The sequence below is a fragment of the Mesitornis unicolor genome, unplaced genomic scaffold (genome assembly GCF_000695765.1).
Source record: "Mesitornis unicolor isolate BGI_N332 unplaced genomic scaffold, ASM69576v1 scaffold10782, whole genome shotgun sequence".
NCBI classification, from domain to species: domain Eukaryota; kingdom Metazoa; phylum Chordata; class Aves; order Mesitornithiformes; family Mesitornithidae; genus Mesitornis; species Mesitornis unicolor.
Genome location: NW_010171273.1, coordinates 572 through 13,247, shown reverse-complemented (window position 1 = coordinate 13,247; position 12,676 = coordinate 572). Strand labels below are relative to the sequence as shown.

Below are 12,676 nucleotides of genomic sequence, written 5' to 3'. Positions count from 1 at the left end.
TGCTGTGTAATCAGATCATTTACCAAGAGGCTCTCTAGAGAATGAACAAAGAATCTACATAGGATCAGAATCAGTTTACCAGAAATTAAAAGATTACAGGTTTTTTATTTAAACAGAAAAATCTGATACTTTGGAAATGCTAGTGAACCTGTTGATAGCTGCAAGACTTCTCTGTTTCCCTACTGCCTTTTCAGGAAACGTTGTGTGTTATATTTCCCCTATAGCCTCTGCTTTATTTATAACTAAATGCTCTCGCTAGGACCTAACTTGCAACCACTGTAACCCTGTTTTCATTAAGACAATTTATTATTCAAGGATTTGTTAATGAGAATTTACTTAGTTTTATGAAGAAGAAAAAACAGTAGTTGCTGCTTAACACGAGTAAGAATTAAAGTGAACTTTCACGTGTTACATTTGAGCTTGTAAAGCAATGGGGAAAAAGACTTGGCACTACTAATATTAAAATAAAGGGAGATAGCCGATTTCTTCTCAACTTGTCTTAACATAGAAATGTTTAACATAGAAATGGTGTTCAAGAGAATCATCTTATCTAGAAATCCAAAGCATTTAAGCTGTTCTTCAAGTGAGTTTCCGTAAGCAGTTTGGAAATACAGATTTGAGCCTTTAAGACTTAAATAATCATGCAATTGGTTAAATTTTTAAAAATATTTTTATTACTGACTCTGAAATGTTTATTGGTGTACAAAGTTGGGGGTTTGGGGTTTTTTGTTTGTTTGGGATTTTTTTTCTAAAATACTTACCTGGGTTTCTTTTCTGATTTCATTTCAGCTGGGCAGCTTAGCCAGTCAGCACATTTTGCTCTCCAGTTGCCGTACAATGTGCTAGGCCTGGGACGTAGTGCTAATTTCCTCGATCATTTGTATGTTGGCATTCCTCGTCCTTTAGGAGAAAAGGTTAGTTGAGATTTAAGATTGTGAAGCTAATATTGATGGTATTATCTTTCCTAATAGACTTGGGATGGAAATACTGCCGGGGTCACTTTTTTTTCCCCAGGAGCAAGAATATCAAAGTAGTAAGTTTGAATATAGGAAAGTTCGACAAAAAGAACCTTGTACACCTGTTTTTGGAGGGGGTGTATAAGCTCTGAAGGTAACACTAAGACCAAAAGATGACTGACGTTGTCTATAAATGTTAGCACAGGTACACAGTGCTTGTTTTTATGGTAAATGTGTATCAGATCTGGTGGCCCAGTTACTGTGCTCTCAGACTTCGCTAGGATTTGTCTGGCTGCCTGTAAACGCACATAATCCTTTCTGCCTCAGTAATAAAACCATGATTGGTGTGATGGGAGCTGGAGATTACCATGATTATCTTGTTTTCTGAGGAAACATAAAAGTAGAATCTTGACCATTTACAGTCTTTGAAGTTCTGATGGTACTTCTTTAAAAAGTGAGATATTCGAATTAACTGGCCAAATTCTGATTTGGTTAATTGCTTTGCCTTGCCTCCTTTGTAGAACTGGGTTTTTTTCTTCTTTTTCTATTATGTTGTTGCTTTGTACTTTTTAAATGGATGCTGTGTTTCTTGTCAGCAGTAGTTATTCTGCTTTTTACTTTAGAGGGTTTTTTTAAGCACTTTTTTGTAAGCACTAAGCATTCGGAATAGAAGGTTTATACAAATGTAAGGGAATAATAACTTATTTGAAATTATTAAAAAGCAACTGTTGTTTCTCCTGTTGTATGTTTTAGCAGATGATTTCTTTGCTTTCAAGTATGTTGGTTTGTTAGGAATTAACATAACCTTTGTTTTTCTTTCAGTCCGTAAGAAGACAAGAGTGGACAGCTATCATACCGAACTCCCAGCTCATAGTCATCCCCTATCCTCATAATGTTCCTCGAAGGTATCTTCATCGTTTTGATTTGCACTTCGCAAAATTAGATTAATACCGAGTTTAAATGAGGCATTATGTGTAGGTTTAAAAATAGTCACTTGTATAGAGAGTAAATTTAAGAACAAGAGGGAGGGTCAGTTCTATAGACATAGTTGCCTCTGACAAGGCAGGATACTTACTCAAGTATTTACACAGATTCTTAGTGCCCAGAAACAATCCAAGTCAATGACCCACTCCTACAAACAATCCAGATGCGCTGCCAGCTCAACTCCTGTAAATAATAACGTATTTGCTAGATTTACCAATATTTTTTTTGACAAATTGCAAGCATAGTAATGATTGAAGCAAGCATTTTTGTTCTACCAAACATGCAATTTCTACTTGCATATAAAAGCTGTGGTTCAGCCCTTCTGAACGCAGTATCTGTAGCCACAGGTATGAATGCTTTTCTTTAAGTAAAGGTGCATGGGTTGGTTGCACAATAGCTTGAACACTGAATTCACTTTGCAATTAAAATGTTTAGCCCAGAAAGAGAGCATGTTTCTCTCTTTGCTAGTAGAGAAAACATTAGTCACATGTTTCAGCTGCTTTTTGCCGCTTGATCTACTAGTGAGGTCAGTTGTATTTATCATGCAGAAGTGATTTTGACATCGGTTTCAGCAGTTAATTTTACTATAGGACAAATAACAGTTGAGAAGTGATGTGCCAGTTGAGCTGCTAATTATTAACCACAGGAATAACATCTGCCAGATGAAGAAAAATTAGTTATAGTCTTGAGTTATTTAAAGGTACATGTTACACAAAAATTCTTCTGTCATCTTATCCGTAAACTGCTTTTGCTTTCCTATAAAGTAGGTTTATGGACACTGTAGAATAGCAGAGGATAGAATCCACAGAAGAAATCAGATTTCACAATAAACACTTCTTAATTTTATTTTTTCTTTAACATAGATGCATTATTTCCTGAGAGGCTTCAGTGCTGCCTCAGCACAGAGCTTCCTGCCAACAGCTTTCCCATGATAGGAAGCCTGTAGTGCAACAAGGCGGGTGGGTAACTGAGCCTCAGGACCCCATGACATTCGAGGGATGTCTTCCAAAAGCCCTTAAAGTGCTTAATTTTGTTGCTCTCCAGCATTCTCCTGCCATAACCAACTGGTCCTGTTGCCTACAACTGCAGTTTTCCATGGGTAACCTTCAGACTGAGAGATGTGTAACCAGCTGGACCCCACCAGCTTGTCCCAGAGGAGCTTCTCAGGTGGAGGAAGCCACCTCTCATACAGGCTTGCGTCTCCCTGCTGCTCCAGCTCCCTGAGCCCCAGGCAGCTTTGGGGAAGGTTCTCCTACGCATTTTACTTTGTCCTGGGCAGGGGCAGGAGATAAATCTCCTAATGAGAAAAAAGTCAGTCCCTGAGGATACCCATAGCATTCCTGGAAAGTTAAACGGAAACTGAGTCTAGACATGGCATTACTTGAAAATAATTACATTAAGCCATATGTGTCCAAGGAAACACCATTAAGCTTCTGTCTTTAAGTATAGCCACTAGTTTGTGTAGACCAAGTTGTTCCCTGTCTTACACTAGCAGGTTCTTTTCACCCTTACAAGTTAAATCTGCTTTCTGCTTCCTAATGAAAGGTATTAATGTTTCCTTGGACTTTCTTCTTTTGTATAGCTGGAGTGCCAAGCTGTATCTGACCCCAAGTAACATTGTGCTGCTAACAGCGATAGCCTTAATTGGTGTCTGCGTTTTCATCCTGGCAATAATTGGCATATTACACTGGCAAGAAAAGGTAAGTTTAATTAACTACATTTTTTTCTGATTTTTCTATACTATTTAACACTTCCTAATATTTTACAGTCTTGTACATTGGGTTTTTGAGTAGTTTTCTACAGTATAATTTCTGATATAGACTGCATTAATTCCCAAAAGGTGTTTATTATTAATTCAGTATTTACTGCAAGCTTAAAAATTGGCATTGTTTTTATTAAAGCTTTAAGGTGCTTCAAAAGGGAAATGAAGAGCAACATGGACAAGCTATTGCCATTAAGCTGTAGCTCCCAACTAAATGAGATATTGGTGTTTCATATATAAGCTTTCCATTTTGCAGAGTGTTAAGGCGTATGGAACATAAAGTCAAGTTTACTTATCTTGTGTTCTGCTGGTAATACAAAAATAAGGAAACTGTCTCTTTTTTGTATCTGTCTTTGCTGATTGTACTGACATTAGCATTCAGGACTGTATAGGAAGTCCATCGTGTGCATATTGGCTGCTCTGCTCTGCGTGTCTGAATTATACATGCAGTGATAGAAATCCATTGATTTGAAGACGTATTTTGAAAGGGCCCTTTCATGTCACAAAAGAAATGCGTTCCCATTTTTCTTAACTATGCTCAGTTCACAATCATATCCAACCGGCAGGATTGCCAATAAATGCTACTACGTACCCAAACCATAATCTTAGCTGTCAGATAAAATTACTCCTCATTTTGACATGGTAGAACTGTTTGTTATTTTGTGCTTGTGGAAATAAAATTACTTTGTTAAACATTCAGATAGGCTTTGCGCATGCTTCATATTTAAATGTTATTTGTCTGTGAATCTTCACTCTTCCAAATGTTACATACAGTCTCCAAATAGTAGTAAAGCTGGGAATAAAACACACACAGCAAAGAAATACCAAGTTTATGATGACAGTCCTTAGCATGTCCCCACTCGCTAACTGGTAGTGAGGACTATGCCCTGCTGGGTTTAACTCTCTCTCCCAACACATCTTAAGCAATAAGAGTAGCAGAAAAAATACCTGAACTTTGAGTAGGGGCAGGATTAACTTTGTATCATTCCATAGGGGGAAATGGAGATTTAATGCCAACATTTAAAACAATTCTTCATATAGTAATTCATACATTGTACTATAAAGAAGCACTCGTATGTGAGTGAAGCAGTTATTGGTTATATTATAAGCTCGTTTCCAACAGCTGCATCTTGCTCAAAATAGGCACAAATATTTGGATAAATTGTGTGTATTTTCAGACCACTATATAAACATTTGTTAATTCCTGTAATTTTCCAATGCCGTCTTATTGATTTTTACCTTCCCAATTTTTAAAACATATGTTTGAGGTACAGAAAGAATAAGAATCTTGACCACAGCTGTGTTATGCATCACTGACATGACTGGGAGTTAAACTCCAAAGTTCCTTGTTTCTAAGATTTTTCTTGGTTTACTGCCTCTTTCAGTAATGCTCTCATAAAAATATTGTTCTGCCTACATGCTGTTTTCCCTTCTCCAGAGTACCTGTAGCAAAGAAAGGAAGGGGAAATGCACTGGCAGTTAAAATCTCCTCTTTTCCCCCAGAGGATGTATCTGTCTGGAAGCAGCAGTTTAAATAAACGGTTACTTTGACCTCTGTGGATAAGTAGTAGTGGGAGCCCATTGTCTACGATAGCTCTCACACACCGTCTGTCAACCAAGTGTAGTATTATTTACATAACTAGGATTTAGGGACAGGCTGTTGCTCTGCCGTGCCATAGAAACTTTTGATCCATTAATTAAAAATAAAAAAAAAAGCTCAGTTACTAGTTTTTAGCATTGATACATGAAATGAAAGAGAAATTGAGGAAGGTTTTACACCATTATTCATCTTACAACAATGTAGTCTGCTATATTGGCCAAGAACCTTGGTATTCTTGTAGTCTGATGCTTTATCACTTGCGGTGTGGTCTTGAGGCTCATCGTGTGAGTGCTGCACATCGATGATGGCACTGCTGTGATGGATTCATCAGAGTATCAGTTACTGTCAGATCTGAAGTAGTAATTTTTTCAGGAAGCATACAATAAATGGAGCGAAAATTGCTTTCTAAGTGAGACTAAAAATTTTGTGCAATGTGACAAGCATTTCAATATAGGAACAAATATGCCACTCCCTTCTTCCCACCCCATTTTTGACATTCAGAACACAACTGACATTGATAAAGTCCCTGCCAAAAAGCCAGACTGATCCATCTTAAACTTCACTGACAGCTCTACTGCTGCCACAAAATGCAGTAAAATCCACAGTTAATCCAATGGAGTTCCCATCACGCATAGACACTGTGTCAGGAGGAAATCTTCGGCCTTGAGCCGAAGCAGGTGACAAACTTTCATGGCAGAACGCACGCACCAATTTCTACCAAAATTATCATGTATATTTATCGACTGAGATACAAATTTGAATGCCCACACAACAGCATACTGTAAAGGCTTTTCTTCATTTTACTCATCCAAAAAAATTAAAAAGTTAGGTATAAGCAAGCTAAAACACATTTAAATGTGTTTTGATGAATTCTCTTATGCTAGGATCCGCATGTACTGTCATGGCAAAATCACCATTTTCTAGAAAAGCCCACCCTGTGTGTTCAAAAACCCTTTAATAAGTTCTCTCACGCTCTGTTACTGCTTTAGAACACAGGAGGAGGCCTGTGGGAGAGGACGTGTTTTTACACTTTACATGGATCATAGGTTCAATTCAAATATGCTTTTTCTTCCCAAGCACCGTCCAAACTACTCTTGCAGCAGAGCAGTGTGCGTTCTGCATAAATGAGCAGGGAAATGCACCCTGCCTCACACTTCTGTAACACAGACAAAAACATGGAACGTTTTTGGCCTACTTGGTGCTGTTAATTGTTGACTGAATTGACATCGTTGCCTAAATTTGTATTTAACAGAAAATTAAAAAAAAAAAACCAACTAATTTCAAGTGTAACATAGATGACTTTTACAGTTAATCCAGAGTAATTTCATCTCGTATTCATAATGCAGACTAAATGCAGGAAACATTCTTCATTTTTGAAATATTCCTTCTAATAAAGGCATTGTCAGAAATAATAGAAAATAATGGGTCATAAATACTAAAACAGCTGAGCATTAACAGCAGAAGTCAATTTTCAGTAGATTATTGCTATTTCAAACTGACATCATTTAAAAGGTAATTATTGGCGCTTTTACTGAGCTTTTTGCCTTTTGTCAAATGAGTGACTTGGAAAAAAATCAGCCATTCTGTGACATTTGACAACTCATTTCTGTAACAGTATTGCTCTGGATCCCACAAAATGGTTTTTATTATTATTATTTCTTTTCAGAAAGCAGATGACAGAGAGAAGCGACAGGAGGCTCATCGGTTCCATTTTGATGCTATGTGACACGCCTTAATATTTATGAAGGAGCTGCTACTCATTTGGTTAATTGAAATACGAAATCCTGATTTGTAAAACGATTACTGTGAAAATACTGCTGGTGTGCTATTTGTAAATGTTGCATTATTTGGTATTTATTTGGAAAGTCTTAAAATTAGACCTGAATGTCTCACAAGGCCTTTCAGTTAACAGACTGTATATAATATGATAGCATTTGGTCTTTAACAGAACTGTAAATTTATTTTTCTTAGTTAAAGGGATCGTATTGCACGTACCATTGTGTATGTACCACCGGTTCTTTAGTAATATTTGATAGAAAGAAAGCTGTGTAAATAAAATTGAGCATTTCAGTGAGCAGAATACTTTGTACCATGTGAATTGGTCTTGTCATTTATACATTCCGCGTGACCTGTGTTTCTGAAAATTCAGCTTGAGCAATTTCTTAGATTACTTGATGATTAGTTATTTTGATTGTACTAAATGGTGCTCAGCCTAAAGTATTCTGTATTTTTCTTTGTTTAAATCCATATGTGCAATAGTTAGAGAATTTAGGAATTGGAGAACTAAATGAGACTTGCAATGTTAATGCCAGCCCAGTAGCTCATCATGGGATAGATGCAGTATTTATGTGTGTTAGTTCTAGAGAGAAGACAACGCATTAAAAAATTAAAATCATAAAAATGCATCAGTATTACATAAACTGCTTTTATAATTAAGCTACAGCCACATGTATTTTAGAAAGGCCTAAACTCCTTATGAAAGTAACTTTTTTTTTTACTTATGAGAAAAGTATGGGATTTTGGCTGGTTGGTTGGTTTTTTGAGAAGTTAAAAGAAGCTTTTTGGAGTGGAAGGAGAATGTGGGTTGACTCCCTAACATTTATTGCTGCAGGATGAGATACACAAAGATTAAATTAAGAATATAATGGGACACTCGGAATAAGCAGTGTACATTATCTGTGTACACTACTATGCCCCAATTTCCTAAGGCTGTAATAATTACATAAGATGAGTAGCTCAACTTTATATATTTACAGTGTTGATAAAGTTACAATTTCTCAGTGTACTTTGGATCCTGGAAAAGTCTCTAAAAATCTTCATGCTTTTATTTCATGGTTATTCCATGGTGATACGAGTTTCCATGATTAGTTGTGCATTTAAACTTGTCAGTTTGCATTCCTGATAAATACTGTTTGATAACGTAGAACAGACTTTCTCAACAAAGTGTTGTTCTTAGTGTCAGTCACCTCTGTGGTGGGCACCTCCTCAGCATGGCCCGCGTCTGCTGAGCTGCTGGCCTGTAACCAGCGCTGCCTCTGCTCCTCAGCACCACACGGACGGAGGGCAGCCCCAGAGCTCAGCACAGGTCCAAAGCTGAGCTGATTTGGGCAGCACTGAATCGCAGTCGAACGCTTGGTGACCATGGCAGTGCTGAACAGCGACCCGGCCAGACAGCAGCAACTGAGCCAAAAATCAGGAAACAGTTGATAAGTGGTCTACTAAGCTCCAAAGTTTTACTGGATATTTCTGATATGAACTGATCAGATTCCAACAAAGGAGTCTCTGATGTTACATTACTGTTATTCAGGATAGCATATTTCTTTAATGCACACCTTTAATATTTCTCTTAGCATGGCATGAAAAGGTAAGATTTTTTTAGATAAATACTTAATGCTATTGGACTTTTTTAAACCTCATTGATAGAATTTGCTCCCGAGAGCAAAAGTAATAATGAACTTCATAATTAAGAGGAAGCAGAATTCAATATATTTTCCTGTCTTTTTCATGTGGTTGGAGAATAAGGCTGAACGCATAATGCCACTGTGTCAGCAAAGTTGTCTGTGGCCCTCTCTCACAATATAATAAACATAGATTAGCCTCCTCATGCTTTTTGGAAAAACAATTAGGAAAGAAATAACCTCATGCTGACATTTAAGCTGTTGTCAAGTTAACAAAACAATGAACTCGGTATCTTTTGCTTTAAGGTATTTTGCATGCTCAGTAGTGCATCATTGCATTACTTTATATACATCATTGGTGCTTTAATAGCTTTCTTATAATAAAGTTTACCACAGGTTCCAAGTACCCATAGCTTGGCTCACAACAGTATATGCGTACTATTTTGAATTAAAGCATTAAATATTGTTAAACCTCTCGTCAAAGGTTTCATGTCATACTTTGGTTTTCTGTTCTATAAAGCATCAAAAATAGTTTTGGATAAGGTTACTGCCCTGCTACCAGTAAGGTTAAGGAAAGCAATGCTCGTTAGAAAGTATAGTTCCAGGTGATCATCCCAGTAACTGAGAAGAGAGAAACAGCTCTAACTACAGACATTTTCAAAATGCATCCACCATAACAGAGCCCTGGTGAGGATGCTGCTGGAAGGCTGCTGCAGTGCGAGATCTCACCTCTATAAAAATACCGTTGAGTCGCCAACTGACAGATGGCTGCTGAAATACCATCTTTCTTTGTTCTCATTTTCTACAGGAAGCTTTAAGACTGAATCTTCCTACCAGATTTATCAGTAATGCACTGTAATCCCCCAACAAAAGAACCAACTTTGCTGCTGCAGATTCACTCTCTGTGGTACAGGCAGGATGGAGGAAGGGGTAGTGTGGAGGGACGAGGCCATCGTTCCTAACAGACTGCTCTATTAAAGTTGCTACCATTAATTGGAAAGTAATCACTAAATGCACAGAGCCAATTCAGAACTTTGGTAACTACCTTCAAATAAATGACACCTAAATAGAACAGGGGAAGTCAATTCATAAGTTTCCACTATATTATAATCATCAGAGCTTAGTTTTGCTAAAACAGTGTAAAAGCATTAACCATGCCATTTTTAAAGATATTAATACCCAAAAGAATTATTTTTAAAAATCTGGAAAATAAAATTATGCTTCAAATAATCTCAAACTTTGCAAATAAATAGTACTAATTCTTATTTTTACTAATTCTTTTTTTTTTCTCAGTCCAAGGCTGAGACATCAAGAGCAACAGAGCTGTTAAAGCTGAAATATTGCTAGGCTGTTTCAGCAGCCCTATTATCCGTTCTAATAACAAAGGCAATTATACATATTTATGTATTATTACATATTATGTTCCCACACTAACAGGCACTTGCACCGTCTATCATTTTCTAATTAGAAATTGTATATAATTAAGATCTATCAAATGCGCCTAAATCCTATTGACAAACCCAGGTACAAGAGCAGTTAAAATGTAACTCAACTTCCTTTTGTAATTATTCACTGTTGACCTCTGTATTTTTGCAGCCTCTTTTAAAAACAATATCCAGATAGCCTCAAACATAGTAAAAATCCTGCTGGTCTAAAGCTATTTGTGATGTACAGTCTGCTACTCAAAAGCAGCAAATGCTTTAGGTAACATTAAAATTAAAAACTTGTAGCAGAACAGCAAACCGATGGAAGTCTTAAGGAAGACCTGTTGGAGGCAAAACCAATTCTAATGATGGAAATTTAAGCCTTTTATTTCAGCAAAGCACCTGTTGTAACTGTCTCATTCTTGAACTGTTGGTGTATGTGTTTACCTCCACCAAAATGAGCAGTCCCATGGCCTTTGTGAACTATTTATTCAAAAATAATCATGGGGACTCAGCAGCAGAACAATACCCGGCTGGTTGGCCAAAAGCTGTCTTCAAGTTCTCTTAACTCTCAAACTCAAGTTTAATTAACTTGAGCTTACCACAGGCTTGACCTGGTGACACAGCATTTTCCTCCCTGGAAACCAGCGCTCTGCAGGCTCAGAAATGGGAAGTGAAGGTTCCTGCAGACCTGTCACTTGGTTACAGTAAAATATGTTTAAAGCAGCACCTAGAACAAGAACTCTGCAAGGCAAAGCCACAGGGATGCCCATGTGAGAAAGGACTCTGCAAGCAGCAGTGAACGAGAGCAGAATACACCCCAAAACCTCGGAGGTGATGCCACAGCCTGCGTCTCCCAGCCGAGATCTGGATGGAAAAGCTCCTGCACTGGCCCAGGTGTCACAGCTCTATGCAACCTTCTGACGGGCAGCTGCAGAGCTCGACTTTTCCTTAAGACTGACGGTAGCAGATTGCATCTTTGCAGTTACTACCAACTTGTATTGAGCACAAGGTATTACCAGGTGTTTCTCCTGTTTCTGTGGTTTGAGACAATTGCCCACAGATAGTGATCTTGAATGCAAATTCAGCTTGAGATCTGAGAATAATACATTTCTTATATCATCATAAGTAATAAAAATAACTGAGCCAAATTTTGCCATCAGCTACATTGTGCGTTCCAGAAAAATAAATTAAAAAAAACCAAATCAAACAAACAAAAAACCCAAAGCAACTCCCTGTCTCCAAACAATCTGCACAGTGGCACAGTCAGATTTTAATTCTGTGCTTCTGTTCTTGCAGAGAGGATCAATTTTGGGTGATGCACAGACACAGTAAAAATCATTAGTCTGCTAGATTTGTTTTTAGTTACTACAATAAACTTCCGTTAGTAAAGAAAAAAAATGCAAAGCAGAATCACCTAATAAGGACTTCTCTTCATACAGAGAATTGTCACTACAGAATTTAGCATTTCATCACATCACTACAAAAAACAAAGTTAAAAGGCGAACAGAGAAATTGCTTTATCCGCTGCGAGTGCAGCAGCTCTTTAACAATTCATGGAAAAACGACCCTTGGAGAAGGGCTGTACCGTCTCTATCTGAAATTGAAAGGACAATTCGAGTAAGCGGAATAATGTAATTATGTAACTTAGGATTTTGCCGGAGCATCAAGCTCAGCACTACACCAGGCTGCTCAGGACGCCAACCCGGAGCTTCAATGCTCAGGAAAGCCCAGGTCCCGCTGGGTCCTCCCGGGCTCCGCGGCTGGGCCGGTGCGGGAGGGCGGTGCTGGCCCCGCACCCCGCGGCACTCCGCGCTTGCTCCCCCACCGCAGCTGACGAGTTGAAGAGCCTGAAATATTTTACAGATAACTTGAAGCAAGAGCGCGACCTTTTCCAACAGGATACAAACAGGATGCACCGACCTTTGCAGAGCGCAGGAGTAATTCAACGCGAGAACACCGCCACGGGGGGAGCTTCGCTTCGCTCCCCCCGCTGGGTGCGGGGCTGCACCGAGTGGCCCTGCGCCTGGAGCAGAAGCAATCGCAAGTCGCGATTAATTAATTAATTTGGGTTGCATAGCCTGGTGGGTTCCGAGCTGCGGCCACGCAGGGCCCACACCGGGACAGCGCGGTTCCGCGGGGAGTACGTGGAGAGTCGGGCTCGCATCGCTACGCATGACCGCGCCGAGAGGGGACCCGAGCTGAGCGGAGCGGGTACCCCCTGCGTCCTGCGAGTGAGGCACGGGGACCGCGGTGGCCGGGCCGGGGTCTTGGAGTGCCTCTGCCCCTACGCAGGGCTTCGCAGCGCGCTCCGCGCACAGAACTCGCATCTCCTGGTTTCAGTGCTTCAGTATCCGGAGACAAAGCGCTCAGCCTCGCCTAATCGGCAACTGTAGGGGAAAGACACCCTATGCGAAATACCCTGGAAAACTTCAACGTGTGTTGCCTGTGGGGTATTTGAATAAAACGGGCTGACGTTTTGAAATAGCTTTACACGCAGGCCCGTGGGTTCGGCAGCGGGGTCGGCAGCCCTTCGGGCCGGGGTTCCCCGG

General features: G+C 39.2%; 1 protein-coding gene across 1 annotated transcript in view; it reads left to right on the top strand.

The window, feature by feature from the left end:
• The window catches only part of ITFG1 (integrin alpha FG-GAP repeat containing 1), an 80,493-nt gene extending 72,978 nt beyond the window's left edge, over positions 1-7,515 (top strand). Inside the window, exons 16-19 of the mRNA XM_010179988.1 lie at positions 790-914; positions 1,779-1,861; positions 3,523-3,640; positions 6,969-7,515. Coding sequence (XP_010178290.1) covers positions 790-914; positions 1,779-1,861; positions 3,523-3,640; positions 6,969-7,028 — 386 coding nt within the window. The 3' untranslated portion in view covers positions 7,029-7,515. The remainder of the gene's footprint in view (positions 1-789; positions 915-1,778; positions 1,862-3,522; positions 3,641-6,968) is intronic.
• The last annotated feature ends 5,161 nt before the right edge of the window (positions 7,516-12,676 follow it).